Below are 27790 nucleotides of genomic sequence, written 5' to 3' on the forward strand. Positions count from 1 at the left end.
ATATATTTTACCATTGGCCTATGGGAAAATAAGTGTTTAGTGGGAAGAAAAAAACTCAATAAATGGGCAACTTACCATGGTAAATATTACATAAATTATTATAAAACTAGAGCTTACAATATATTCTTTGAAATTACTGAGATTGTATTTTTGTTTGTTTTGTTGGTTGGTTGTTTTGTTGTTGTTATGGTTTTGTTTTGTTTTTGAGACAAAGTCTCACTAAGTTGCCCTGGCTGTCCTGGAACTTACTATGTAGACCAGGCTGGGCTCAGATTCACAGAGATCTGCCTCTCTCTGCTTCCCGGAGTGCTGGGATTAAAGACTTGGGCCTCCACGCCTGTCTTCATTTTATTACACTTATTTTTCCAGGGCTTTCTACTGATTTACAAGTGTTTTGTCTTGCAGATAACAGTTATGGCTATGTACCTTTGCTTGAAGGCAGTGACAGAAGGAAGAATAATTTGACCCTTGATGAACCACATGATAAAGTGAAACTAGGAACACTGAGAGATAAGCAATCAAAGGTAGGAAGTGCTGTCAGTCTCATTTTTAAGGGCTCAGGCTTCACAGAGTTATAGATTTAGTTTATATGCTTGCACAATTTGAGTGAGTAGAATATGGGAAGAAGGACAATATTTTTTTCACCCCTAAGATTGAGTCTGCAAAAACTAGCATTTAAATGCAAATGTACAATATATTTCATTTCTTCTTCATGAGGCAATGACTCACCACTGAATTTTTTAAAGAGATTTTTTTAAATTAATTTTATGTATGCACCATATGCATGCAGTGCCTTCAGAGTTCAGAAGATGTATCAGATCTCCTGGAACTAATTACAGACAGTTGTGAGCCACCATGTGGGTGCTAGAAATTAAACACAGATTCCCTATAAAAGCAGTTAAGTGCTCATAACCACTGAGCTATCATTCTCTAGCCTCTATTTTGTTATTTTTAATTATGTATACCTGTGTGTCTATATGTGGATATATGCACATGTATGCAGATGCTCATGGAGGTCTAATGCAATAAATCTTCTTGATCTGGGGTTACAGTTGCTTGTGAGCTATGCAGAGAAAGTGCTAGGAACCAAACTCAGGTCCTCTGCAAGAACAGTATACACTATTTACAAATGAGCCATCTTTCTCCAGCCACCTACCACTAGCATTCTAAACAAAGTTCTATATCTGCAAACATGATATATCCTCCTATATCCTTTTAAATATAAGTAATGCTATTAAATATAAGTAATACCATTACTTATATTTAAAATAATCCTTAAGCTTCATATTTCCTAGTGTTTTTTTAAAGATTTGTTTGTTGGTGTGTGTCTGTATCTTAGTATGCTCTTTGTATATGTAGGTATATGTGCCTGTTACATGCTCACAGAGCTAGGAGAGAGTACCAAGTGTCCTCCACTATCACTCTACCTATCAAACTTGGGTCCTGTGAAAGAGCAACAAATGATCTTAACCACTGAACCATCTCCCCAGACCCAGAAGTAGAGTGTTTTCTGAATCTGGGATATGCATTTTCTGCTAGGTTGAAAGTCAACAAGTCCCAGCCATCCTACCTCTACCTCCCTTAGTGTTGGGGTTATAGATAGACACAGGCACTCTGCTTGTTATGGAGTACTAGGATCAGGACTCCAGTCCTCACAGTGACATATAAAAGCTCTGCAGAGCTTTTTCTCCAAGCTTCCTAGTAGTTCCCCATTCCCCTCAAATCATAAACATTTAATGAAGTATACATTTTAACAAAGTAATAAAACTCTAAACTGAGTTAGATAGTAAGAAAAATGATCCTAGGTTTAAATTGTTCTCTATTTTTTCCCTTCAACTTCCTTTGCTTGGCTAGCTTATTTCCAAAGAATTAATAATGCTGCACCAATTGTACTGTATTTGTGGACAGACCATGGAACACGGTCTAAAGAAATAAGCGCTGGGTAAGGAATAAATAGAAATTCTGTAACTTGTCATCATCATCATCATCCTTGTCAGTAACACAAGAGAGATTTATGTGATAGCCATATTTTAATTCTTTTTATAGCTCATGAATTTCATTTCTTGTGTTGTAACCATTTAATAGAAATAAACTGAATTTTGAATATCTCTTTTTCTTTTATGTTATCTTCGATCCAAAGGGCTAGTGGAAACTGAATGTTTAGACAAGAAATCTATTCTTTTTTATAGTCATACTTATCTTTCTTTTTAAAATGTTTTTAATTAAAATGAATTACATCACTTTCTCTCCTCCTTTTCCTGTCTTCAGCCCTTTCCAACTACCCTCCCTTGAGCCCCTCACATGCTCCCCTTTCTCAAGTTAATAACCTCTTTTTTCTTGATTACTATTATAATTTGTATGTGTGCGTGTGTGTGTGTAGTTTCTGAGTCCATTTTTGTTGTTTGTGTATATGTGGTTTCAGGGATGACCATTCTGCATTGAACAACCAATAAGGGTGCTTATCACTGAGAGAAGCTAATGATACCTCTCAATAGTCATTAGGTGCCTATAGTTCTTTGTCTAGGGTGAGACCTCACAAGATTTTCCCTCCCAATTTAATGTCCATTGATACTGCCATTATTCTTGTCTTGTTTATGCAGCCATTTTTAGCAGAGATGTTTCACACCTGAATTCCTGGTATTCTGGCTCTTAGAGTTTTCTCACCAACCTCCTGGTATTCTAGTTCTCAAAAATTTTTCCACTCTTTCATTATGTTCCCTATAGATGAAGGAACAGTGATGTAGCTGTATCCATTGGGACTGGGCTCCCCGGCTCCCCACTATCTGTTTATCTCTGCATTGTGTCCAGTGTGGTTTTCTCTGTTGATTTCCATTTGCTGTAAAGAGAAGCTTCTTTGATTTGGGGTGCTAGCTACACTTGTATGTAGGTATAAGGATAAGATTTACAATGTAGTAAGGATTACTCTGGTCTAAGAAAGTAGCAATAGTAGATTATTTTCTAAGGTCCATGACCTCACTAGCCCAGAAGCTAAATAGATTTGCAGTACCAGGCATGATTTTCCTCCTGTTGAGTGGGCTTTGAGAGTTTCACATCTTGTTCACCACGGTAGTTACATATGCTTTACACTGCCATATAACTAGTTTCTCTAAAGTTACTCAAAAATTAACAGCATAAAACCAAAAATTATTTTCTCAATTTCTGTGTATCAGAAAATTAAGTTAGACAACTGTTGACTGCCACTGACATGGGAGTGCCACTTATTGCACCTTTCTGTGTATCTTGTCATGCTGTTATTGTCATGGTTCATCTGTATTACAGCTGTTTAATTGCATCTCTTTGTAACATCTTGCATAGTATATTCTGGAACCATGAAGATAGAACAAGAAGGAGACTTTCAGATCAGATCCAGCTCTAATCATCAAAGTCCTGTGTCTTAAGTGTGAGATGTTTTCAACCATAGGGAACCCACTGTCAACCCCTGAGATAGAATCAAGGACTTTGCCAGCCTTTCAAAAGGAGGGTTTCTTATACCTGGTGCTTGGGTTGTTGAGTGTTAGTCTGTGGTTCTTGAGGGGAGCACCATCAGCACAAAAGGCTTAGCTTTCTTTAATAAATATCTATATTATATATATATTATTTTATACATTATATATGTGTGTGTGTGTGTGCACATATACTTATGAACCATGTATAATTTTAGGTAAATATAAAATAATATAACTCCTTGATGCTTTCTTTCTCAAGCATCTTGATTGTGTGTCCTTGTTCCTTCTCCCTCTGTACTAACCACCTCCCTCCCAGACCCACTCCCTGTTACTCCTTCTCCTACTTCATATCATCTGGATCCTGCTACCCCCTCACCTCCCACACACTGTGGTTCCTTTGTCCTTTTGGTTTCTGTGGTTACTCCATGTCTTCTACTCCTTTCTGAGGACTCGATGCTAGGAACCACAGATGAAAGAGAACATGGAGTGTTTGTCTTTCTGGGTCTGAGTTGTCTCACTCGGTATAATCTTTTGTAGGGCTACCCATTTACCTGAAAACCCTGAGCTCATTTCTTAGGGCTGAAGAGTATGCCATCGTGTATCTGTACCACTTCTCATTATCCATATTTGTTCTTGAAGGCTATTTAGGTTGTTGCCATTTCCTGGCTATTGTGAATATGGTGGCTCTGAACACTGCTGAGCAAGTGTCTGTGCAGGGGATTGTCAAGTCCTTTTGGCATATGCCAAGGAGTTAGACTAGATCATATGGTAGATTCATTTTTAGTTCTTTAAGGACTCTCCAAACTGGCTTCCAGAATGACTCCACCAATTTACATTCCTACCAACAGCGAATGAGGGTTCCTCTTCTCTACAGCTTCACCAGCATATGTTGTCCGTTGTTTTGTTGATCTTAGTCGTTCTAACGGGTAAGATGAAATCTCAAAGTAGTTTTACTTTGCATTTCCCTAATCGCCAATATGATAAACAGTTTTTGAGGTATGTCTTAGCTAGCTTTATTTTTTTCTACTGAGAACTGTTTAGAGCTCTAGCCTATTTTTCAGTCCTGTCATTTGTTTGCTTGACTCTTTGTTCTATTCGTTCTTTGTATACTCTGTATATTAGTTCTCTGTCACATGGATACTATCGGATTCTATCTCATCTGCAGATGGCTTCTTCCCTTAATTGTTTTTTTAGTTTTGTGAGGTCTTAGTCATCAATTATTGGACTTAATTCCTAGACATTGGAGTTCCTTCCATTCAGAAAGTCTTTTCCCATACCTATGTCTTAGAGGTCTATGTCTGCCTGTGCTTTCTTCTAGAAGTTGTAGTGTTTTGGGTTTCAATTTTGAAGTCATTGATCTACTTGTGAATTTGCTCTGTATTGATATGTACTTAATAAGTTATAAATAAATTCACTCTTAGCTAATACAGATGAGAAATTGTGTCTTAGGAATGGAACTTTGAAATATATTGTTGTATTAGGTGTTTTTTTCAAAATGAAGGCAGTCCACACTTAGTTCCTATTTTGTAAAATCTGCAGGATGAGAGGAAGGCATGGAGGAATGGGTAATATATAGATACACTTTAAGATGTACTTTAATGTGTTGATAATATTTAAATAAAACAAATCTATTTCTAGTTTGTCTTTTTTTTTTTTTTTTTTTTTTTAAAGAGCTGAGGACCGAACCCAGGACCCAGGGCCTTGTGCTTGCTAGGCAAGCACTCTACCACTGAACTAAATCCCCAACCCCTACAAATCTATTTCTAGAAGTTATATACCTAATCAGTTAGCTTCATTTCTGTATGAATTAGGAAGTTTGCAAAAATGCTTTTAACCAGTAAAAGGGTTTACTACTACCCTCCTACAGTTCTTTTGTCCTTATGTCTGATGGGTAGCTTGAAGATTGGTTTTCTTTAAACTATTTCTGTTAGAATATGCAGAAGAGGAAAGGCTGTTGGACACTTTAGCAAATTGCACTTGTGTGGCTACCTAGAGAAATGAAACATGAAGCAAAGGAATGAGAGGTAGTTGAGGCAGGGGAAGCATTTTAGAAAATTTGACTTTAAGAAACATAAACTTGGTTTGGATATAGCTCTGTGATTGAGTGCTTGCCTACTATGTGTGCATCCTGGGTTCAGTCTCCAGTAATGCAGTCACTTAACCAATCAATAACAATAATTTTAGAGTTCAGCTTGTGTTTGTCTTATTCTTAGAGAGAAAGTATGCTGAACATTCTAAAAAGGACATAGAGATCAAGACACCAAGTCTTAGCATGAGATGACGCTCAGTATTCTATTCAGAATTGAAAGAATGTGCCTATAGTTTAACTTTAATAACTGAGTTTCACATCTTGTTCACCACAGTAGTTACATATGTTTTACACTGTCATACAACTAGTTACTCAAAAACTTCACAGCATAAAACAAAAAATTATTTTCTCAATTTTTGTGTGTCAGAATTCAGGAGTGACTTAGCTGGGTGGTTGTGGCTCACAGCTTCTCATGCTGCTGAAATCAAAAGTAGTCAAGGATTATAGACTGAAGGCTTCACTGGTTGGAGGATCCACTTCCAAGATGGCTCACTCACATAACTTTTGGCAGGAGGCTTTGCCATATGGGTGTCTACTCATAGCCTGGCAGCTAACTTTCCTCAAAGTAAGGGATCCAAGAGTAAAGTGCAAGATGCTTTCTGTGACCTAGTCACAAGAGTCACATACCTTTACTTCCACAGTATTCTGTTCTTTAGAAGTAAGTTGTTGATTCTTCCAGGAGCAAGAATCAAATTCTGTCTTTTAAAGCATCACAGGCATTGTAGGTTACAGTCTATTAGGAAAATGCTCGTGGTGGGGGTAGGGGAAGGATTAGTCCTCAGCATCAGATGATGACAATGAATTCCGTTTCCTGAATCCTGTGATTAGGCTCAGAAAGAAGAAATACTATGGCTTATTATCTTAAGAATTTGAAAAACTATAAGTATAGACTTTACAGAGGATATTGATGGACAGTGCTTAGAGAACTAAAAAGCCATCACATATTGTTACTACTTTTTATAAACAACTTTTAAAATTGAAAATATTTATAAATAAATTTATGTGAAAAATGCATTCTCCTCCCTCCCACCCCACCCCACTTCCCACCCCTGGTGTGTGCACATGCATTGAATTTGGGTTCCTTTTAAGCTTTGAGCACTCATTGTTTTGCAGCTCAGAGTTACAAATGCTACTACAGTTGTTCCAAAAACAATAGGGTCAGGTTTGTCACAGCAGTACCCTGTGGACCTGGTACCAACTTCTCTTGTTTTACTTTGCTTTCTTTTGCTGTGATAAACACCATGACCAAAAGCAACTTGGAAAAGGAAAGGATTTATTTCATCTTACAGTGGCAGTTCATCCTGAAGGGAAGTCAAGGCAAGAACTCAGGGAAGGAGCCTGGAGGCAGGAACTGAAGCAGAGACTGTGGAGGAATGCTGCTTATTGGCTTGTTCTCTGTGGCTTGCTCAGTTTTCTTTTTTTGTACAACCTGCCCAAGGATAGCATCAACCACTGTGGGTTGGACTCTCCCATATCAATTACTAAGAAAATGCCCCACAGGCAGACCAACCTGCTGGAGGCAGAAAATAATGTCTAAAGTAGTGAAGGAAGGTACAGGGCCCAACAGTTACCTAGATACTCCTAAGTTGCACCTTCCTTCACTACTTTAGACAGTATTTTCTGTTGCTAGACTTTTTTTTTTTTTGTACTTTTTTAAAGTTGCTATATATTGTAGTCCAAATTTTGTATCAAAAGAGCATAACATACAGATAGATGACAGATATACTATTTATCATTTAAATAAAACTTAAATTTTAGTCTTTTTATCAAGGCATGAATCACAAAGGTATTTCCATCAGAAAGTTATATCTAATTTATATCATCTAAACTTATACTACGATATGTAACTTTTCTATGAGAAGAAATTGCAATAAAATTGACAGTTACTCAGATGTTAAAAATATTGTTCCTCTGTCCTGTTAATGCTCACTTTTGTCTTCCCTCTTCTAGTATATAGAAACAGTAGTCATAGTTAGCAAACAGTAGGACATGCCAACCAGGGTTATAGAAAACTAAAGGAAAATGTGTTTTTATATGTCCCATGTTAAAAGAATCATTGTCTTTTCAGTAGAATCTAATGCCCCATTCTACCTTCTCCCAACCAGTTTTATTTTCATTCATTAAAGTTCAAATATTTTTCCAAAGTTATCAAAATTAGATATCATAAAATTTAAGGAAAAGTTCTAATAAGTCTCTTAAATTTAAAATTAATATATGTTAATTTATATTAACACTAAAAGAATTTTTAGAAAAACTATATTTAAAAAATATATATAAGGAATTTTAGAAAAAGACATGGCATCTTCTCTAACATTTAAGTGAATTTGAGTATTTTCAGTGTAACTGACTTTTCTCTCCTTATGTCCCCAAGTTGTCACATTTTCCACATCCTGCCCCTCCCTTTTTTCTAAATTGTAAAGCCTACAAAATGGAGTTGGCATATTCTTTCCAGCCTTGGATTCTTTAAAGCATGAAAAGGCTTTTTTTCTCACAACCTCATAGGTAAGGAACAGACCCCACATACACAAAGCTGTCTAGTTTGTCTTACTGTTATGTTAAAATCTGTCATCCTAAAAGTTCTCCACATCTACTTTGAAGATACTTTTTTTAACTTTTGGTTGGTTGGTTGGTTGGTTGGTTGGTTGGTTGGTTTTTTTTGGTTTGGGGGTTTTGTTGGAGGTGGTGTTTTTTCCCCCAAGACAAGGTTTCTTTGTGTAACCTTGGCTATCCTAGAACTAGCTCTACAGACCAGGCTGGGCTGTGTATGCCTCCCAAGTGCTGGGACTAAAGGTATACACCACCACCATATGGCAAAGATAGTACTTTTCAGTGTTGTAGAATGCATCTACATTCAATTTGCTCTATTATTTTTTGGTTTATATTTTCTTTATTAAATTATATGCCAAGAATCCATCCCCACATATACAAAATGGTTGTAATAGGAAAACTTTTAGTTGTTATGAGTATTATTCTTTGATGCTACACCAAAACTTAGTAAGAGGTAGCTACTTTTTTTTTATTTGCACACACACACTGGTACACATGGAGGTCAGAGAACAACATACAGGAGGAGTCTATTCTCTCTATCATGTAGGTACCAGGGAGCAAACTCCAGTAGTCGTGGTGACAGGTACCTTTACCTGCTCAGCCATCTCACTGGCCCAGTTTCTTAACTGTTAGCTGCAATGTGACATCTGAAGCCACATCATTGAACTTCTCACTTTCTTACCAGCCAGTGGTCTGTCTTACATTTTGACTGTCTTTTTACTTACATATGGTTTTAACATAATGAGTTAGTTAGTTGATTATTGGCTTACTGACTTGTATAGATTATAGATCTTCCAAGTGTTAACTTATTAGATGATATTTAAAAATTGAATTTAATGTCATCACCAAGCTCACCACAGAAACCTTTTAAGTATTGGGCAGCTGTCAAGCTTATTGTAACAGGTACAACTTTTCCAAAATTTTAATTCTCACTTGAAAGCTAAAATTTTATTATTGGCAACAAGTCTTGTCACTTGTTTTCCTTAAAGTGACAGGCTAGCTTCATTTGCTTTTGAGAAAATGTCTGAATAACCATAGCCTGCATGTCATTCATTCTTTGAAGTGAAAATAACATTCTTTTTTAAAAAGTGACTAGTTCAGCTCATAACTCAAGCGTTACGCAAGTTTCCCCTAGACAATCCTTGCACTTCAAGACACATCAGAAGCCTTGCTTACAGTTGCTTGTTGTACAATCAGTGTAAATGCCAGTACAGTAAACACATACCATTTTAATACTATTGTGAAAATAGTTTAGCTAATGGATGGCATTACATAACTTTAATCATTAACCATTTTGCAGATGCCAAAAGCAAGCATAGACAATGTCAAAGAAAACTGTGTGTATTAGCCGTGACATAGCAAGCAGTAAGGAGTCTGTTTGCCTTGTTCCCACCTGGGCTGGAGGAAGTTCACAGAGAGCTCAGGTAGATGCCTATAGTTGCCTATAGTTGCTCTATAGTTGCCTATAGTGGAAAAAAACATGTAGCTTAGGGAGTCCTGCGCTTTATAACAAGCTCCAGGAAAGCTGGATCTTTGAGAAACTATCTGGTCTATCAAGTTGACTGTCTGTAAACAGCAGTCCTGAAAAATGATCATATAAGAGCCTTATATTCATGACATGTGCAAGGACACTCAAGGCCTATGACAGACATCTCTCTTCATCTGCAGACATCTTGAAAGGATCTTGGGATTCACAGGGATCCTAAACTCTAGCCTGAGACTCGGTGCTTTAGATAGATTGTAATTTCCTGTTAAAAAATCATGTTACCTTTTTTGTCAGTAAAAGAAATACTAAGAATATTGTAGCATTTCATCAACTTCAAGAATACATGACTATAACCATGTTTCCTCCTCATTCCTTTTCACACTATGGGATAAATATTAATATATAGTAAATGATACTTACAAATTATTGCCAGTTGTTTATCCTTTGTACTAAGTACATATCAAATGCTAATTTTTTTTACTGTAATCTATTAAAACTGTGGACACTAGGGGTGTATAGCTCAGAGGTAGAGGACATGCTTACCACCCACAGTCCTGGATTTAAGAATGTAGGTAACAGGGAGAGCAAGATAGCAAGAATAAAGATACTTCCTCCAGATCTGATGACTTGAGTTTGGCCCTAGGGATCCACATGGCGAAAGGAGAGGATTGCCATGGCATGAATGCCCCAGTCTCAGCGGACACAATGTACAAATTGGTGTAATACAATTTTAAAAGAGAGAATGTATTTGAATCAGAAATGAATAGCAAAAAAGCCACTTAGCTTTGCTTAACCACAGGAGCTCCAGCACTTTTCCCAATGTAGTATTTTGACAATTTTATACTGGCTTTGTAGTCCCTTCCATGACATTGCTAGAATTTGGAGGTTGAAGGGAGGAAGGCTCACCTAATTTTTCATTTGTATTTAATATCGAACTCTGCTGCTTACTTAGGCAGACTCGCTATGCTATGACAACAGACTCACTCTGAAAAGTTTTTTTTTCCCCATTAGTCACATTTCCATATTCTCATTTTAAATTTTTAAAAGATTTTTTGGTTTTTTTTTTTAGTTTTTTTTTGTTTTTATATTTTGAGTATGGTTTAATTAAATATAAAATATGAAAAAGAAAAAAGAAGTTATTGCTATCAAAAGAATTGGCATCTTTTCTTACTGTATCAAAGGTTGTATTTATCCACATAAAAGAAATACAGGAATATTAACACTACAGTTTTTAAAAACTTAATTCACAAACTACTCAAGTCAGGTCTTTGAAACTCACAGGTTTTTTATTATGTGCTTGTGTGTTTTGCCTGGATGTACAGCACATGCATATCTGGTGCCAATCTCATTGTGTCCACACTCAGGAAGAAAGCTGGCAAATGCTGGCTCTTGCTCTCCCACTTCATCTTCAGTCTCCGCTCAGCCTATGAGGTGGGAGGGCACGTTTAAAGTGAGTCTTTCCTCCTTACTTCTCTGGAAACACACTCATAGACACACCAGGGTTGTGTTTCCATGGTGATTTTAGATCCAGTCAAAGTACCACTGAAGAGTGAGCATCACAGTACTGTGTACATTAAATTATAGTTAAAGGGTTTTTCCCAGATCTATTTAATTTAAAGACAGCATTTGGGAAAGCAGTATGAGAAACCTTATTTAAAATGGTTAAGTTATGTGGTTTTTATTTTTCATGAGAATTCACCCCTAGAAATAAATATTTATACATCTTAATAAAGTAAATTAGGGGGCCGGAGAGATGGCCCTGCACTTATGAGCAGTGGGTGCTCTTCCAGAGGATCTAGATCCAATTCCCAGCACCCACATGGCAGCTTACAGCTTGTTTGTAATTCTTGTTCCAAAGAGATCCAATGCTCTCTTCTGGCCTCCAAGGGCACCAGGTACAGATGTGTTACACAGACATACATATAGGCAAAATACCTATACACATAGATAATATAATATTGTTAAATAAAATAAATTGAGTAAGATATACAGAAAGAGAATGTAATGGAAAGTGAAGGACATAAAAGATAAGTTAATAAAGAAGTTTTGATCTCCAAGATTATATTAGTATATTTGAAGTTATATTGGTTATATACAGATGAAGTATTTTTGACTTTTTTAAAGTGTATTTTTATTGTAGTGTTGAATTGGTAGATATTTTTGGTGGATTTATATTAAACCAGAACCCTGTAAAGAACTTGGAAGTAATTAGGGTGTTTAATTTTATTTTTATATTGTTTATTTTCTTGCCATTTCCTTCAGAACACTGGGATGAATCCCATTTTGCCCTGGAATTATTCCCACACTGGCAGGGGTTTGCCTAGCACACTTTCTCATGTAGAACAGACCAAGCTCCTAGTATTTTGTTCCTTTTGTGTGCTATATTTTCAGGACTGTTAACAAGGGTGAAAGAACCATAGACTTTTCATGTACAGAAATTTTTGTAGACTAATTACAATTTCCCTATTTTTATGCTTATACTATCTCGTTATTTCTGTATTTTTTCTTGATCCTATTTTCTAGGATCTTGCTCCTCTTGTTTTTGTTTTCTCCCAGTCCTAGTTAATCTGATTCTCGACATCACTATGAATTCTGTCTCACTGTATCTGAAGCTCATATGGAAATGTCTAGACTCAGTTGGTCTTTTAATATTTAATTCTTTAAGTTCCAAAAAGCCACATGAAAGTGAACCCCATGTTTTCTGTTTCTTTTTCCATAACTCATTTTGGTTTTCTGTGCTGAGTTTATCCGGCTCACACTTAGAACTTCACGGCTTTTCACTTGTTGTGAACCTTTCCCCTTCTCTTGTGTGTCTCTCGATTTGCACTGTGAGTAAAGCGTTTTAAGGTGAATCTATACCCCTGTCTTCAGGCAAGGTAGATGAGTTCCTCACTGAAAAGTGAAGGACAGCCTGGTCTACATAGTCAGCCCCAAGTTGGCCTTTCTTAAAAAAAAAAAAAAAAAAAAAAAAATCTATTTCAAAAAAAAATCTGTTCTTCCTGAACATAATTCAGAAATTATATAAATCAGTATTGATTACCTCCCAGTCCCCTCCCAATTTCAAACAACTTCCAATCCTCCACTTATTTTCTCCCTAAGTTGAATAAATCTATTATTAAAATTCTCCCAAAATTCCTCTTTAATGCAACAGAGACTTTTTTCTTCTTTTTATTTGTGTTCCCAAACTCATTGGGGGCTGTGAATTATATAACAACCACTCACCAACAATTCAGGGGAAAAAAACAAACTAGTGTCTGAACAGGCTGGATTTGAAAAATCCCAGAGGGTCAAGGCAGCTCGTGGGATATAGATATATCCCCTCAGGATATGGTTTTTAATTTATTTTTTAAATAAAATAATTTTGAAGGGTTTTTAAATTTTAAAAAAAATCAGTATTGACTCCACTGAATTGCCCGAGCACACAAAGTAAACATCATTTTTACATGCATGAATCCCAACTAAAATTCAGAGGGAATACTTCATGCAAGACTGGCATAACACGACAGGCATTGCTATATATGCTGCTGAAAATGCATCTCCTTTATTTAAAATTAACTTTTTAGGACTGGAGATATACCTCATTGGTAAAGTGCTTGCCTTGAATGTTTTAAGGTCATGGGCTTAATCCCCAACAATGCCAAAATAAATTAATAAAAGTAAATAATAAAGTTAATAAAAATTAGCCTTTTAAGGTTTAAGTTACTTAAAAATAAGAGGTTATACAGATATTTTTACTCTTTATATCAGCTATAACAAAGATAAGACTTGTCTCAAAATGTAAACTGAGCCATGTCTACAGTTGGGAAGCTGAGGCAGGAGGATCTTGATAAGTTCTTGGTGACATACTTAGCAATTCCTCTCATGTTACTCTGAAGTCTCTATACAGGGCCCAGGTTAGCTTTGATTCAAGATCATCCTGCCTCAGCTTTCCAGGTGCTAGGATTATAGGCATGGCTAAGTTTGCATTGCTTTCTTGGAGGGGTTGCTGTCGATACCTAGTATGTTTTAAAAGGCAACACAAAAACATTTTCAGTTATCTTTTTGTTGTGTGTGTGCGCGCACGCATGAGCGCTAAGGAACACTCCCTGTGTATCAGGCATGCTAACAAGAGCCACATGCCTAGCCCAATTTTTTATTATCTCAATATAAATAATAAACTGACTTTTTGAATAATGGAACATTAGCTGCCTTTTTCTCTTTCTTCTTTAAGTATCACCAAATACTCTGTCTCTGACATGCCTATTTTTATATGATTCCTGCTTTTGAAAACTAACTGGTAAACACTAAAGTATCTTAGTTCACACAGAAGACATCTTCAGCTTTCAGATGGGGTTCTCTTAATAGATTCAGTTTAGGGCTTATCCCCATGGAGAGTGGATATGACATGCAATACTTACCTACCAATCACTTCACTAGTTACATATTCTAAACAAGAACTTGAAATAGTTCATTCTATTGTATTATGCCTCAAAATAAATTTATTTGTTGAATGATTTGACACTTAAAAATCTCCTAAGATAATGTTCAGATTTCTCTTGCTGTCTTACTTGAAAATACAGTACTGGTTCCTACGGTATAAAATCCACTTGAATAATATTTGAGAATCAAAGGAAAAAGACAAGTTACATCTTTCTAGTGTTAACTTCCTTTCAGACTTGCACAGTGAACAGTCGTCACCATTAAGGAAGGTGCCGTTAAGGCAAGATAAGCTGGTACATACATACACATGGTCCTGTAGCTAGGAGACTGAGACAGGGTAAGGTACATAGGAGACCCTGTCAGAGAGAGAGGGCAGTGGCAGGAGGGAAAACACTAAAAATAAAGTCTGTGTTGAGCGAAGAGCTGCCATTGTCATTGACTACATTAATCCTAAGTCCTTTCCTACATAACCATTGAGAACATTGTTATCCTGTTAGTAGACAATGGCATTAAGGCATTGTGCCCATTCTAACTAAACCCTACCTCAGAGCATCTTCAGAAATCCACTCACATTCTTATTTTACAGTTACCATGTTAAAGTGTCTTTTTAAATTCTTCATTGGATACTGGGGATTCTGAAGTTTTCAGATGCAGGCTGGAGATGCTGGCACACAGCTGTAAACTCAGCATTCTGGAGGCTAAGACAGGACAGTCTCACAGACCACACAGTGGGTTCCAGGCCCGTCTGAGAGAGAAAACCACTTATTTGCAGCATATTAACAGACATGGTATAAATGATAGAAACCACAGTGTACTATTTGACATGGTAATGCCTTTTCTTTCATGGTAGTAAGAACAAAACTAAGAAAAGCTGTGGGGTTTTTTTATCCTAAACTAAAAGATTTTCATTTTTAGATACTTAATAGAAATTTCTGACTCACCCAAATCCCCTTTGCCTGTGCAAATACACTCCATGATTTTTTCACTAGTTATAAAATCTAGACATCAAAGAAGGTTGGCACCAGGCATCTTCCAAGCCAAACAAAAGTGTATCATTCCTATATTACCTTTTCTTTCAGCCCTTCCCAGTCCCTGTTTGTTTCTAATACTCTCAACATCAGATCAGTCACTCTTAGTTATGTAAAAACCAGTCTTTGGAAAATAGGATGTTGTCATTACAACTTTCTTTATTTTATCTTCAGTTTTAGGTTAAACATTCTTTTTAGTTCTTTTTAGCTCCTAGTAAAATAGTTACTGCAAATTTCTAGTGGCAATTTTTAAAAGGAAACCACTCTATTTGTTCTAGTCCCTTTTTATAACTGAACATTAAACCATCAAGCATTCTGTTCTCATGATGTCCGCTTTTTTTACTTTATCACTTACATTTGATTAGATCATGGTGGCAGTTTGGGTATAGGAGCTGCAGAGATGGCTCAACAGTTAAGAGTTTTCACTGCTCTTCAGGGTATCTGAGGCTTCTGGTCTCCATGTGCATCTGCACATATATGCACAGATACACACACCCCTCCACATAATTCAAAATAATAAAATTGAATCTTTATTTTGCTAATAGCTAGCAGTGACATTAATTGAATAAAACCAAAAGTTACTCAACATTGAGCTGGCAAGATGGCCTAGTGAGTACAGGTACTTACTGCTAAATCTTCAGTCTGAGTTCATTTTCCAGATGGCAAAGAGAGAACAGACCCCTACCAGTTGTTCCTGCATGTGCACAAAATAAATAAATGTAAAAATGGTTTAAATTTGAATTTAAGAATTATACAGTTTGGGCTAAATTACAAGTATATGATATTGGGATTTCTTCAGATTTCAGAATTTGTCAGCTTATGGCTTCAGAAAGCTTACCAGACATGATTAGAGGTTTTGTGTGTTTTAACTCTGGACCATAGAATGCATGGCCAGTGTGTTTTGCATGTATCAGTTTTCAGCGTCAGGATATATGTAATACCAGTGTAGGCCACAGGGTGGGAGTGAAAGGCAAGGACTTGTAGCCAAACAACCCAAATACATAATACATTATCTTGATAAACCTCTTACATGCTTATTCTTAATTTAAAAAACTGTAACAGGAGACAATGGAATTGATTTACATAGATAGGCCATTATTAGTGACTATCAAAGGACAGTGTCAGAAATTTCTCTGCTACTAAGTTTCTGGGCATAGAGGTGCTTGGTAATCAGAGTAGCACTTTTTATTAACTGAATATGAAATTTTCTTATAATTATTACCATTAGTAGAGATAGTAATCAAAGAAGTTACCAGAAGTAATATGTATTTTCTATCTTCCTTTCTATCTTGTATTTCTATTTTCTTTCCTTGGTCTCATTAAAGGAAAGAAAGATCTATTATATTTTTATGTATACATAAAGCCTCTTGTACTGTGTGAGAGAGAGCACGTATGCACTAATGTGGTTGGTGTTAAGTAGGTGAATGTTTTGTTTTCTCATGTGAGTTTGGAGGCATATAAAGTGTCATCATTTCTTTTTATCTTAAGGTGAGAAGACAAGACGTTTCTTCTGGAAAAGAAACCTCAAAGGATCTCAGCATCCCTTTGCATCACGAAAGGTGGTTCTAAAGCCTTTTTTGCCAACCCAAAATGCATAAATATTACAATATGCAGTATTTTTGCATAGTTTTAAGACTTTTAACAATTATACAAGAAAAATAGTTGATCTTAACCACTGGAGTAGACCCACATGTAGTCTACCCACGTATAAGGACCTAACTATATCACATAGTTACAAGCAGAATGAGATCTAAAACGCTGACTTCTCCAGTGGTTTCCATTTCAACATCCCTATATTGTAACTGTATTGTTTGACATGATGAATCCTGATATGAACCAGAGTGAGGTATAATTACTACTCTATGATATTGACAGAGAACTGATACTTGTAGAACAAGTATGAATAAGTAGATTCACTAACCTGCAGTGCATTTATGAACTAGAACTTTTATCATTTGCTTTGTACCTAGCTTTTCAAATATTAGAATTGTTTGAGGATATTTTCTTCAAATTTAAATTTTATTTTTAATGTTTCACTTTCCAATAATTCTGTGGTCTATAAAATCTATGCTATTTATATTTAATTACAATAAAAAATCATTTGAAGGTATAACCTTAACATTTTAAAATGTTGATTTGTTTTTAGGGATAATATAGAGAAGACTTTCTGGGACCTTAAAGAAGAATTTCATAGGATATGCTTGCTAGCAAAAGCACAGAAAGACCACTTAAGCAAACTTAATATACCAGATATTGCAACTGGTAAGATTCAATTTACCTTGTAATATTTTAATTGTACTTATTGAAACTGATTTCATTTTTAATGTAAAAGTGCCTCCAAATTTGTCTTATGAAAGGCAAAGAATCTACACCTTGCCACTTATATTTTAAACAAATATATGCTATTAAATTCTGGGAGGATTTACTTTATCTTGTAGTAATTTTATTGTACTGGTTGAAATTGACTTAATTTGCAATTTAAAAATACATTCAAATTTGGCTTATGAAAGGCTAAGAGTTTGCACCTTGCCCTTTATATTTTAACAAATATATGCTATGAAATTCTATAATGTAAATTATAGAATTCTTGATTTTTTTATTATCTTCATTGTATATGATGTTATATAGATTTAATTGAATAGCCTAATTACAAATCAGATTAATGGAAAGTACCATCTTGAAAATATAGGATACATGTCTATATTTTCAGTTTAGGGGTCATATTAAACATTAACTCATGTGTCAGTAAATGACCTTAAAACAACACTGCTATATATGAGATAATTACTATTATAACATCATTTTAGTTTTTAACTAAATTCTGCCTGAAGTGTTTCTGATAATCTAGTTTAAGAATAAAAATGTAGATTCACATTTTCTTAGACCCAGTTCTCTTGGCAGCACAACATAAAAAATGAGTGTAAAATACCACTTAGGAACATCTGTTTTACACACATATTGGGTTTTTGTTTTTATTGGGGTAGGGTCTCAGCCTGCTGTTTGAGACATGGAACTCACCATGTCAACTAGGCTGGCCTCAAACTTGTAGCACTCCACTTGCCAGTCCCCAAGTGTTAGAATTGTAGGCCTGAGCCACATGGCTATTGCAATGTTTGGGGCAGGGGGGTGGGGGACGTGTTTGCTTGCTTGCTTGCTTGTTTGCTTGCTTGGTTTTTAAACTCTAGACTATCATCTTGGTAGTTGCTTCAGTAGTTATATATTAGTAACAAAATAACAGAAATTGAGTCTAGCATCAGGATACTTCAGTAAACAAAGCAAAGTAAAATGATCATTTGTAATAATAGATTCTCTTATTGCCCTTGCAATTTGGGATATTCTACAGGCAATTCCCAAGCAACATGATTTACAGTTTTCACTCTGAGAGATGGTACAACAGTGATGATGAACACATTCTTCATTGAAGATCCCTGTTTTCTGCGGCTCTCACACCATAGCATTTAAAATCATTGATAGTGTGGGTTCTTATTGCCGCTGCTCACACTTTTAGTTCCAGAGAAGTTGGACCTTGTGGTGAGGGGAAAGGATGACAAGCTTTACAGATAGATAGAATTTGTGTTTCCCCTCTTGATATCTTCCTGACTTCTATAAAAGAGCTTCTAATTTCTCCATCTTCATTTTTGTAATCTTCATTCTGCACAACTTAAAGATATAGAAATAAGTGGTTTCACATAAAATAGGCTAGCGGTATCTAGAATTCATAAGCATGCTCCTTGAGCATCAACATCTTATCAAAACATTGTAATAGTGATATAGTCTTTGTTACACAGAGAACATAACCCATTATCAATTATTTAATACTTTGACCATTTTTAAATTGCTTAAGTCTAACTCCTAGTATATATCTGTCAACCTGAACACTGAGTGTTTAGCTTCAATTTCTTCCCCACTAAAGCTGTTTCCTAACATTATTCTTGTGCTTTATATTAACTGTGTCACAAATAATAAGTAAAACATTACTCTTGAAATGTTTTAGATCTGCATTAAATCAAGTAAAGTTTTTCTTGGTCCAAATAAAACACAAATATTAAATACTATGCCCTTACAGTATAGCTCTAAACTATCAAGTACTATATTGTAGGGGGAAGGATTGTAGGGGGCACAGTATAGAAACAGACAGCTGCTCAGGGTTTCCAGATACACAAGTCGTTACCACGTCTCTTCTAGTCATTCCCTCAGGGCAACAACCTTGAGAGAGGGTAAGGGTGCAACTGTATGTTTAAGTATCTTCTCAGAGGAAAGTAGTCTGTAAGTGGGGTTCTGTTTCACTGGCTATTAGAACAGAATATAGGATTAGGGTAAAGACAGTCATCAACTCTTTGTCAGCATTCATGATAATTTTCAAAAGCAGTCTAAACAGCCTATTGTACATTTGGAAATCTAAAAATTTTCATTTTACTTGTTTTCCTTGCAAAGCTGTTATTGAAACAAATTACAAACGCTGCATGCTCTCTGGCTGGTGTCTGTCAGTGTGGTATTGGGGTGATGGGTGTTTCCGTGGACTTTGTTTCATTTTATCTGAGTGCAGACTTGGAATAGCCATGGGATTAACTCAAGTCACTTTAATGTGACTAAGCTTATATACAGCTAGCTATTCCAAAAGAAAATACCTGCCTACCTACTGCAGCTGTTTGATGTCTCTCTGTTTTCTCTGAAGGGGGATTAGGTCAACTGTTAAGAAAATCATTCAAAGCACAGTTCTGTCAGCTTGAAGAATCCTCCCTGTGTAGTAACCAACATGTTCAGTTTAGCATAATGGTTCTGAGAGCACTCTGGAGTTGACTACCTGGGTTCTAGTGCCAGATTTAGCACTCACTAACTGCACTACCTTGAAAGTAGCCGTGGAATTAACCTCTCCATATCCCCTCCTTCACATGTAAATTAGGGATAATAGTGCCTGTGTTGGCGTCATTCTGAGTATTAAGTGAATTAATGTACATACCAGTCAGCGCATGGCACATGGACGTGCTATCAGTGTTAATAGTCGTTGCCGTTAGCAGCAGCTGTGGATTCTAAAGTATCTACCCTGTTCTCCTAAATATCATTGGAGAAAGTATTCCTTCTCAGGCATTACAGAATTTAATTCCTATTTCCTAGCATTTCCTGCCACCCTCAAGTCTACTGCCAAGAAAAATTACTATTTGAGAGTGAATAGAGTTTTATCTACCTCAAAGGACAAAGAAATCTAGTAAAAGAATTGAGTTTGGTCTCAATTACTATACTGTTCCTAGCCACAGACTATCTAGTAATGTAGGTTATAATCCTAGATCCTGTGAGGAAAAGAATACAGTATCATATGTGTACCAGTGATTAGGTGGGACACCTGGGTAAATAGAGAGCAGAACATGATTTTAGAGGACATAGAAACCTGCTTTAATGGGGGACGAGGAGGCTACTTGCTAGCATAAGATTGTTCAATCCTCAGGTCCCCGAGCCATCCAGAATTAAGTGTCTAGGTCAAGATGGGAGGGTCAAACAAGAGTTAGGCAAAGAGTTGCTCATAGGTAGTATGATAACCATAGCACTAGCAAGGCTGGAGCTGGGGGACTGACAGTTTGGAGTCAACCTGGGTGCCATGATGACAGTCTGAGAGATGGGGAAGTATGTATGTAATGTTACAGAATGAACCAAAGAAGTTGGAGGCATTGTACTACACACCACATCCAAACAGAAAGCTGTTGGGTATGTGTTGGAATGTGCTATGGCAGCACGTAGGACCCCAATGATGAAAGGAATATAAAGAGATTGGCATCTGTTGAGTGCCTACTAACACAGACAGACTGTGGAAGGTGCTGTATATACCCTGAACTCTTATGCCTGCTTCATTGGTAAGGTCTTCATTTGGGAATGTTTGACTTTACTAATGACTGTTTATCCACTGAATAAAATACATCACAGCATAGTGCTGCACTCCCACAAATCTAATCTTTGGGTGGTGAAGTCAGGAGGATCAGCAGTTGAATGCTAACCTTAGCTACATAGTTAAGTACCAGGCTAGCCTGAGCTTCAGGAGACCCTGTCTCCAAAGACAACAAACAACCAGATATGCTACAAAACACACTGGCTTCTTAAAATAACATTGTGAAGCCTAATCTTGTTTTTTCCAGTATCTCAGAATCATAAACATGGGTAGTACTTTATAATTGTTGGGTGTGGTTTGGTTTAGTTTGGTGTTAGAGTCTTGTATTAATTACACTGTGGCCTTTTGTTGCTTTATTTTTAAGATTTAATTTTAATGATGTGTATGTGGTATGTGTATGAATGCGGGTGCCCATGAAGACCAAAGATGTAGGGTCCTCTGAAGCTGGAGTTACAGGTGCGATGAGCAATGTGAATTCTGGGAACTAAACTCCAGTCCTCTGGAAGGGCATAGGTACTCTCCTTGAGCTATCTTTCCAGCTCAACATTGTGTTTTCTGAATTTATAAGTCTGCATTTTTGTTTTGCTTGCCTCCTCTCATACACCAGCATTTGCTGGTTCTTGTCTTTCCTTAACAGCTCGTAGCTCCATTTAATTTGCTGTGGTCTCTGTAGCTCCAACTCTGGTCCTCGGAAGTCTCCTTGTCCCCATTGACTGAAGCCTAGAGATTACATGTTGAAGAAATGGCTTCTAGATGAATGAGCTAAAGAAACTCTGGTTCCCACCTCATGTTTGCTTGTTTGTTAAAGGGACCTTTCTAAATATGACAAAATGGCAGTTTTACTTTTTTTTTTTTTTTTTTTTTTTTTTTTAGACAGAGTCTTTCTATATAGACCTGGCTGTCCTTGAACTTGTTATGTTGACAAGGCTGGCTGTAATTCAGAAATTCACCTTCCTCTGCCTCCTAAGTGCTGGGACTAAGGGGTGTGCACCACTATATTCAGCCATATTCACATTTAATTCCTTAAAATACACCCAGAATGTCAACCTCTTCTGCCTCTACTGCCTTTTTCTTTCCTGACCCTGGCACCATCACTTCTTCCCATGAACTCTTAAGTATAGACAGTGACTAAACTGACCAGAGCTATATTTAATAGTATACTGCCCTAATTTTATATATACATACATATATATAAAGTATTTCATTTTAAACTTATTTGTCTAAGTAAGCTTACAATTGTAGCTTCTTTTACAAAATAATTAAATATATATGCTGTAAGTGGGTGTTTTTAAGTGGAGAGCAGTATAACTGAGAATAAGATCCTAAGCTTCCAGAGGAAGACCTAGCAGAAGACAAAGCAATTAAGTTGCAGCCTGTACACTGTGCTCAGTTCACCTGCAGGGGACTGCTGTTTTCCTCAGGGAAGACCATAGCAAACATAAAAATACCAGTTGTCTTCAGTTGTTATAAAAACCAATAGAAAAAAAAAAAAAAACAATAATCCTCTGCTTAAAGCTGGTTCAACATTTTTTTCAATGATTTGAATGTGACTATTTGCTTTTTGTATCTGTTTTCCTGCAGACACACAGTGTTCTGTGCCTATACAGTGTACTGATAAAACAGATAAACAAGAAGCTCTGTTTAAGCCCCAGGCTAAAGATGATATAAATAGAGGTATGTCGTGCGTCACGTCTGTCACACCAAGAGGACTGGGCCGGGATGAGGAAGATACCTCTTTTGAATCACTTTCTAAATTCAATGTCAAGTTTCCGCCTATGGACAATGACTCTACTTTTCTACATAGCACTCCAGAGACACCGAACATCGTTACTCCTGCCACACCTGAGGCAGTGTGCCAGGACCGATTTAATATGGAAGTCAGAGACAACCCAGGAAACTTTGTTAAAACAGAAGAAACTTTATTTGAAATTCAGGGAATTGACCCCATAACTTCAGCTATACAAAACCTTAAAACAACTGACAAAACAAAACCCTCAAATCTTAGAGCTCCGTGTTTGCCAGCTGGAGACCATAATGTGTTCTATGTAAATACGTTCCCACTTCAAGACCCGCCTGACGCACCTTTTCCCTCACTGGATTCCCCAGGAAAGGCTGTCCGAGGACCACAGCAGGTAACTGTTTTGCATTAACAAATATTTTATTATGTGTGAACACACATTTTGTCATACATGCACAGATACGAATCTGTTTTAAGTTATCAGGCATTCATTTAAAATTAATGACTATCCAGAGTTGAGGCTTTCAATAAAATCTGTAAGTTCTGTATTAAACGACATGAATTTTGACTATGACTATGATAGAGTTTCATCGTGACTCACGCGTGGCTTTCCTTGCTTGGTCCTCTTCAGTCACAGCTTGTTTCCATCAGTGCTCTAGTGGATGCTTTATTAAACTCAGTAATGTGAAGCAAATAATTATAAAAAAACTTGAGTATGTACAAATAATAATGTGTAATTTTCCATAAGTAGATAATTGCACCAAATATTCAAAATAAACTGTCATTCAGCCTACTTCTGTTACATTTTCAGTTACAGCAGTACAGAGGTCTGTAGTGTTTGGTTTGTTTGCTAACCTGATACTAAACAGACATCCTTATACATTTTTTCAAGTAATCCCTGCATATGAATAATGTAATCAATGTCTTCTTTACTATTTGTGAAACATGAAGATTTTATAGCCTATGACTCTAATCCCACGACTCTGTCTTCCAGATTCAGGTTCTTTCACAGAAACATTCTTTTTTGTTATGGAGAAAAAAAAGTTTTGTTTAATTTCTGAAGGTAAATGCCAAGTATAGAAATGTTAAAATAAATAGAAGCTTCTCGTTAGAACTTTCAAACATTTGATTTCCTTTCAGATTAGAAAAAAAAAAAAAAACTTAATACCTTTGGCTTTGCATATTCTTCGCAGTTATAGGCTTTTTGAATAGCATGGAAGGAAGCAATAGTCAGGCTGTAGATGTTTTAGTGCTGGGTGTAACCAGAGACTCTGACAAGTCTTAATTATTAACTCTCTTATGTTCCATCCTGTACCTTATTTCACTTTATGGTCTCTGCTATAGTTGCTACCAAATGAAACAATTAAACAATTTCACATGATGGGAGTGGAGTTCCTGTGGAGCTGTGAACTGCATGGATTCTAATGCGTGTTACTCTCCCTCCATTATATCTCTTGCTTGTCCATTTACTAGTCAGTCGGGCGTTCATGTTTCAGTAGATGGCACCCTGCATTGTGCATTTACTTCCTATGCTGCAGCAAGGGAAACAGCTGGTATGTGATTACAACTTGATGGAAAAGTATTCAGCTTTAAAAATGCAAGAGCATTGGTGTTGAGCTGTCACAAGACATGGGGCAGAAGGTTAGATAATTGATATTTTGGCAGAAAAAGCAAAGGAATTGGTTTGATTTAAAGACCATGTTACAGTTTCAGTTAGCAAAAATATTTGTTTAAATGGGCCTTTTTATACAATACTCCCTTGTATTACTAAAGCTCATAAATACAATTCCTGAGTTGTCCGCAGATAGTAAGAAGTTGTGGTTACATATTTTGTTTTTACTTTATATTAATCATTACTACCAAATACATATTTTCACTTCCACTTCCATAGCAAAGACTAAAATATATATCAGCTTATTTCTCTTCTGTTTGAGTTTCTTTTTTCTTTTTGCTGAGTCAGTAATTGGGGTTCCCATTAAATTCCAAGAACAGATCCAATCTGAGTCAAAAGCTACTAATGTCAGATTTCAAAACTAAATTGTCAGTGAAAGATTGGTTTACCAAATTTAGGAACTGGCTCGCTTTTATTTTAAGCTATTTTCTTGCTGTTTTATAAATCCTAATAAAAAATATCTTTAAGGTAATAATTTTTATTGCTAGCCACTACAGTTTTGTATTAGAGTTTTAGGGTTTTTTTACTGCAGGACCATTTGAATCTAGTTAACTCTTAACTAATTTTCATTTTTACACTTATAATTATTACTGCTTTTCTTTCATCAGGGAAATTTTTCAACAAAAAAACTACTTTGCCCCAAATTTTATGACATTTACTTTATAAATAGTGTTAGTTTTGTGGCAACAGTTATGTCTCATGAAGACAAATTGAGTCCACATTTTAAGGTGTTTGTATTACCACTTGAATGTGTCTTGCTACCTAGACAAAGCTTATATATTAATACTGCTGTCCTGCAGTGCTCACTGTTAGATGGTGAAACCCATATATTTTGATTAACAATACTATGTTTATGTAAGTACTTAACTAACTAGAATGAAGTTAAAAGCATAAAAATTGTCAGGTGCTGAACTAAGCTGTGTTTCATTAAAAACATGTTAGTAACTGGAGCACAAAGCAGTCTCTTTAAATGGTTTTCTGAGGTTACTCTCTACCTATGTCAGGATAATTTACCTGTGCCAAGGTAAGAATATATTTTTAATAATTAGACTTACACAGTTCAGGAAAATAAAATATTTTTGTCAATGTCATTTCTATTAAATACCTTTCATTACACTAATACATATGTATATATGAATAATATATAATTTTTATATATGTATATATATTATTCTAGACTTCTTAAAAAGATATTTACAAGTTTTTATGTCCTAATAATTACAGTAGAGATGGTTCTATTAAATTATAGTTTTCTATATTCCTCTAATTGGGCAATTACTGGTAAGTTTCATTTTATTCATTTGCAAGAAAGAGTAATAACAAACTATAAGACAGAAGTGAAGTAAAGTAAGAAGTCAGAAGAATGTGTCTCAACTTAGGTTTTTATTGAGTGATTTAATATTTAGAATTTTAAAAAGCTGATAAGTGGAATTTGTTTAGTAGTTTAAAAGAAACTTTTTTGGAAGAAATCAAAATGCTGATTATATGTGATTTGTTTATTTGTATTTTGAATTGCCTTTAATAAAACTGCTCACACATGTACTATTAAAGACTATTAAAAACAGAACTTAATATAGTCTAAAATATTGGCCATTGTTTCAAAACTATTGCCATTAAGATAACTGAATATTAATGACTGGTGCTGTTAAACCTGCAGTATTTCTAAACGTGTAAAGATAAAATTCAGGAGGATGTGGTTAACTTGTGCCTACTCTGGAAAAGAAATCTGCTTTCACATTAGAGAATTTCAGATATAAGCACATATAAAAGTTATTCAGATACTTGGATGTGAAATTTGATGCAAGTTGATTTTAAACACAAATAACAAAAGATGTTTTTGTTTGTTTCCTGCAGCCCTTTTGGAAGCCTTTTCTTAACCAAGACACTGACTTAGTGGTACCGAGTGATTCAGACTCAGAACTCCTTAAACCTCTAGTGTGTGAATTCTGTCAAGAGCTTTTCCCACCATCCTTTACATCCAGAGGGGAGTTCCTCCGGCATCTTAATACACACTTTAATGGAGAGACTTAAATCACATTTGAAAACAGACATATCATGTTCACTGTGATGATTTTGGATTTGTAATGCTATAGAATGCTTGCTTGTAAGCTAAATTTAAGGTCGTTTATAAAAGGAATTCATTGTCACAGCTTTTTGAATTTTTCTCTAAAGTTGTTACTTTATCTTTTAAGAGATCATTATGTATAAAACTATAATTCATTATATTATTCATGCTTATACTATGATTTCCAGATTTCAAAATTATGCATGTGACTTAGTTATGTAATCATAATTTATGTTTCAAATAGCCAAGTTTATTGTTTGAGTCTTATGAGGTCTATTAAATTTGGTAATATCAAATGTTTATAGGATATTCAAATTTCATTTGAATTTTTGATTATTTATGCTACAGGTGATATTCCCTTAAAATACATAGGTAACTTACAGAGAATAGCAGACAATAGGATCTAAGTAAGCGTCTAATCAATCATTACTTGCCCAGGGAAAATTATTTAAACATTATAGATAATTTTTTAAATAATACACATGGTTTTAATTTTTACTATGTGTATAGATAGATGCATGATTGAATGACTTAAATATTAAAAGTTACTTATGTCATAATTATTAAAAATGTTCTTTGTTTCTGAGGTAAATAAATAAATCACATTTGGGGAGTGTTCATAAAATTCATGTCTGATGGCATTTATTACACATTAATAGGTCACTTTAAATTCCAAAATGATCTTTCAGACTAAGCATTCTAATTTTTTTCTTTTATTGGAAACAAATGTAAAAGCCTGTAAGGAGAATACATATTTATTAATTTAGATTAGAAACGTTCAAATTCTTGTTGAGAAATTTGCTATTCATTGTTAGCAGCCTGATTGATGGCCACTGGAGACGTCTTAGGGTACCAAGTATGCAGTGAGGCAGAACTGTTTAAAATGAGACTTGCCTTCCATCCTTCATGCTTCTTGCCGTTTGAGCTTCTCTTCCCACTCCCCTCAGCCCCCAATTTTTAAAAATGGTTGAGACGCAGCTTCCATTTTATGAAGTAAGCAGTGACTTGTAGCTTTCAACAGAAATGTAACTGTCCTTGAGCAATGTCTCATACTTGAGGGTTTAGCATGGGAATTTGAGGAGGCCTCTGTGCCCAGTAGAAGAATGAGAATGGTACCTCGACTTCTCAAGGTGCTGAGCACATCACATTGACATCTTCCTCACCAGGGTGACATAGTGATTATTAGGTATGCACTGTGAAGGGTTCTGAGGCATGTACATCTTTGCCACTAGGCTGAATGGAAATGCCTAGACAATTATCCAAAGACTCTTTTCCTCCCAGCTTTCCCTCCACCACACACACACACACACACACACACACACACACACACACACATACACATACACTAAAAACTTCTCTGTATGTACTAATCAGAATATACCCCACCACCTATCAAAAACGGGTTTTTTTTCCCCCCTTTTC

General features: G+C 35.8%; 1 protein-coding gene across 4 annotated transcripts in view; it reads left to right on the forward strand.

Annotated features, from left to right (window-relative positions):
* Nucleotides 1-26993, forward strand: part of Tank (TRAF family member associated NFKB activator) — a 74418-nt gene extending 47425 nt beyond the window's left edge. For 3 of the 4 annotated variants that reach the window (XM_076928816.1, XM_034496802.2, XM_034496803.2), the window contains exons 4-8: nt 406-524; nt 16504-16574; nt 17162-17277; nt 22475-23025; nt 26158-26993. In XM_076928816.1, the coding sequence (XP_076784931.1) occupies nt 406-524; nt 16504-16574; nt 17162-17277; nt 22475-23025; nt 26158-26334 (1034 nt within the window). In that variant the 3' untranslated portion in view covers nt 26335-26993. The remainder of the gene's footprint in view (nt 1-405; nt 525-16503; nt 16575-17161; nt 17278-22474; nt 23026-26157) is intronic. The other variant, XM_034496804.2, reaches the window with a different exon arrangement.
* Nucleotides 26994-27790: the final 797 nt, after the last annotated feature.

Source organism: Arvicanthis niloticus, chromosome 2, assembly GCF_011762505.2.
Source record: "Arvicanthis niloticus isolate mArvNil1 chromosome 2, mArvNil1.pat.X, whole genome shotgun sequence".
NCBI lineage: Eukaryota > Metazoa > Chordata > Mammalia > Rodentia > Muridae > Arvicanthis > Arvicanthis niloticus.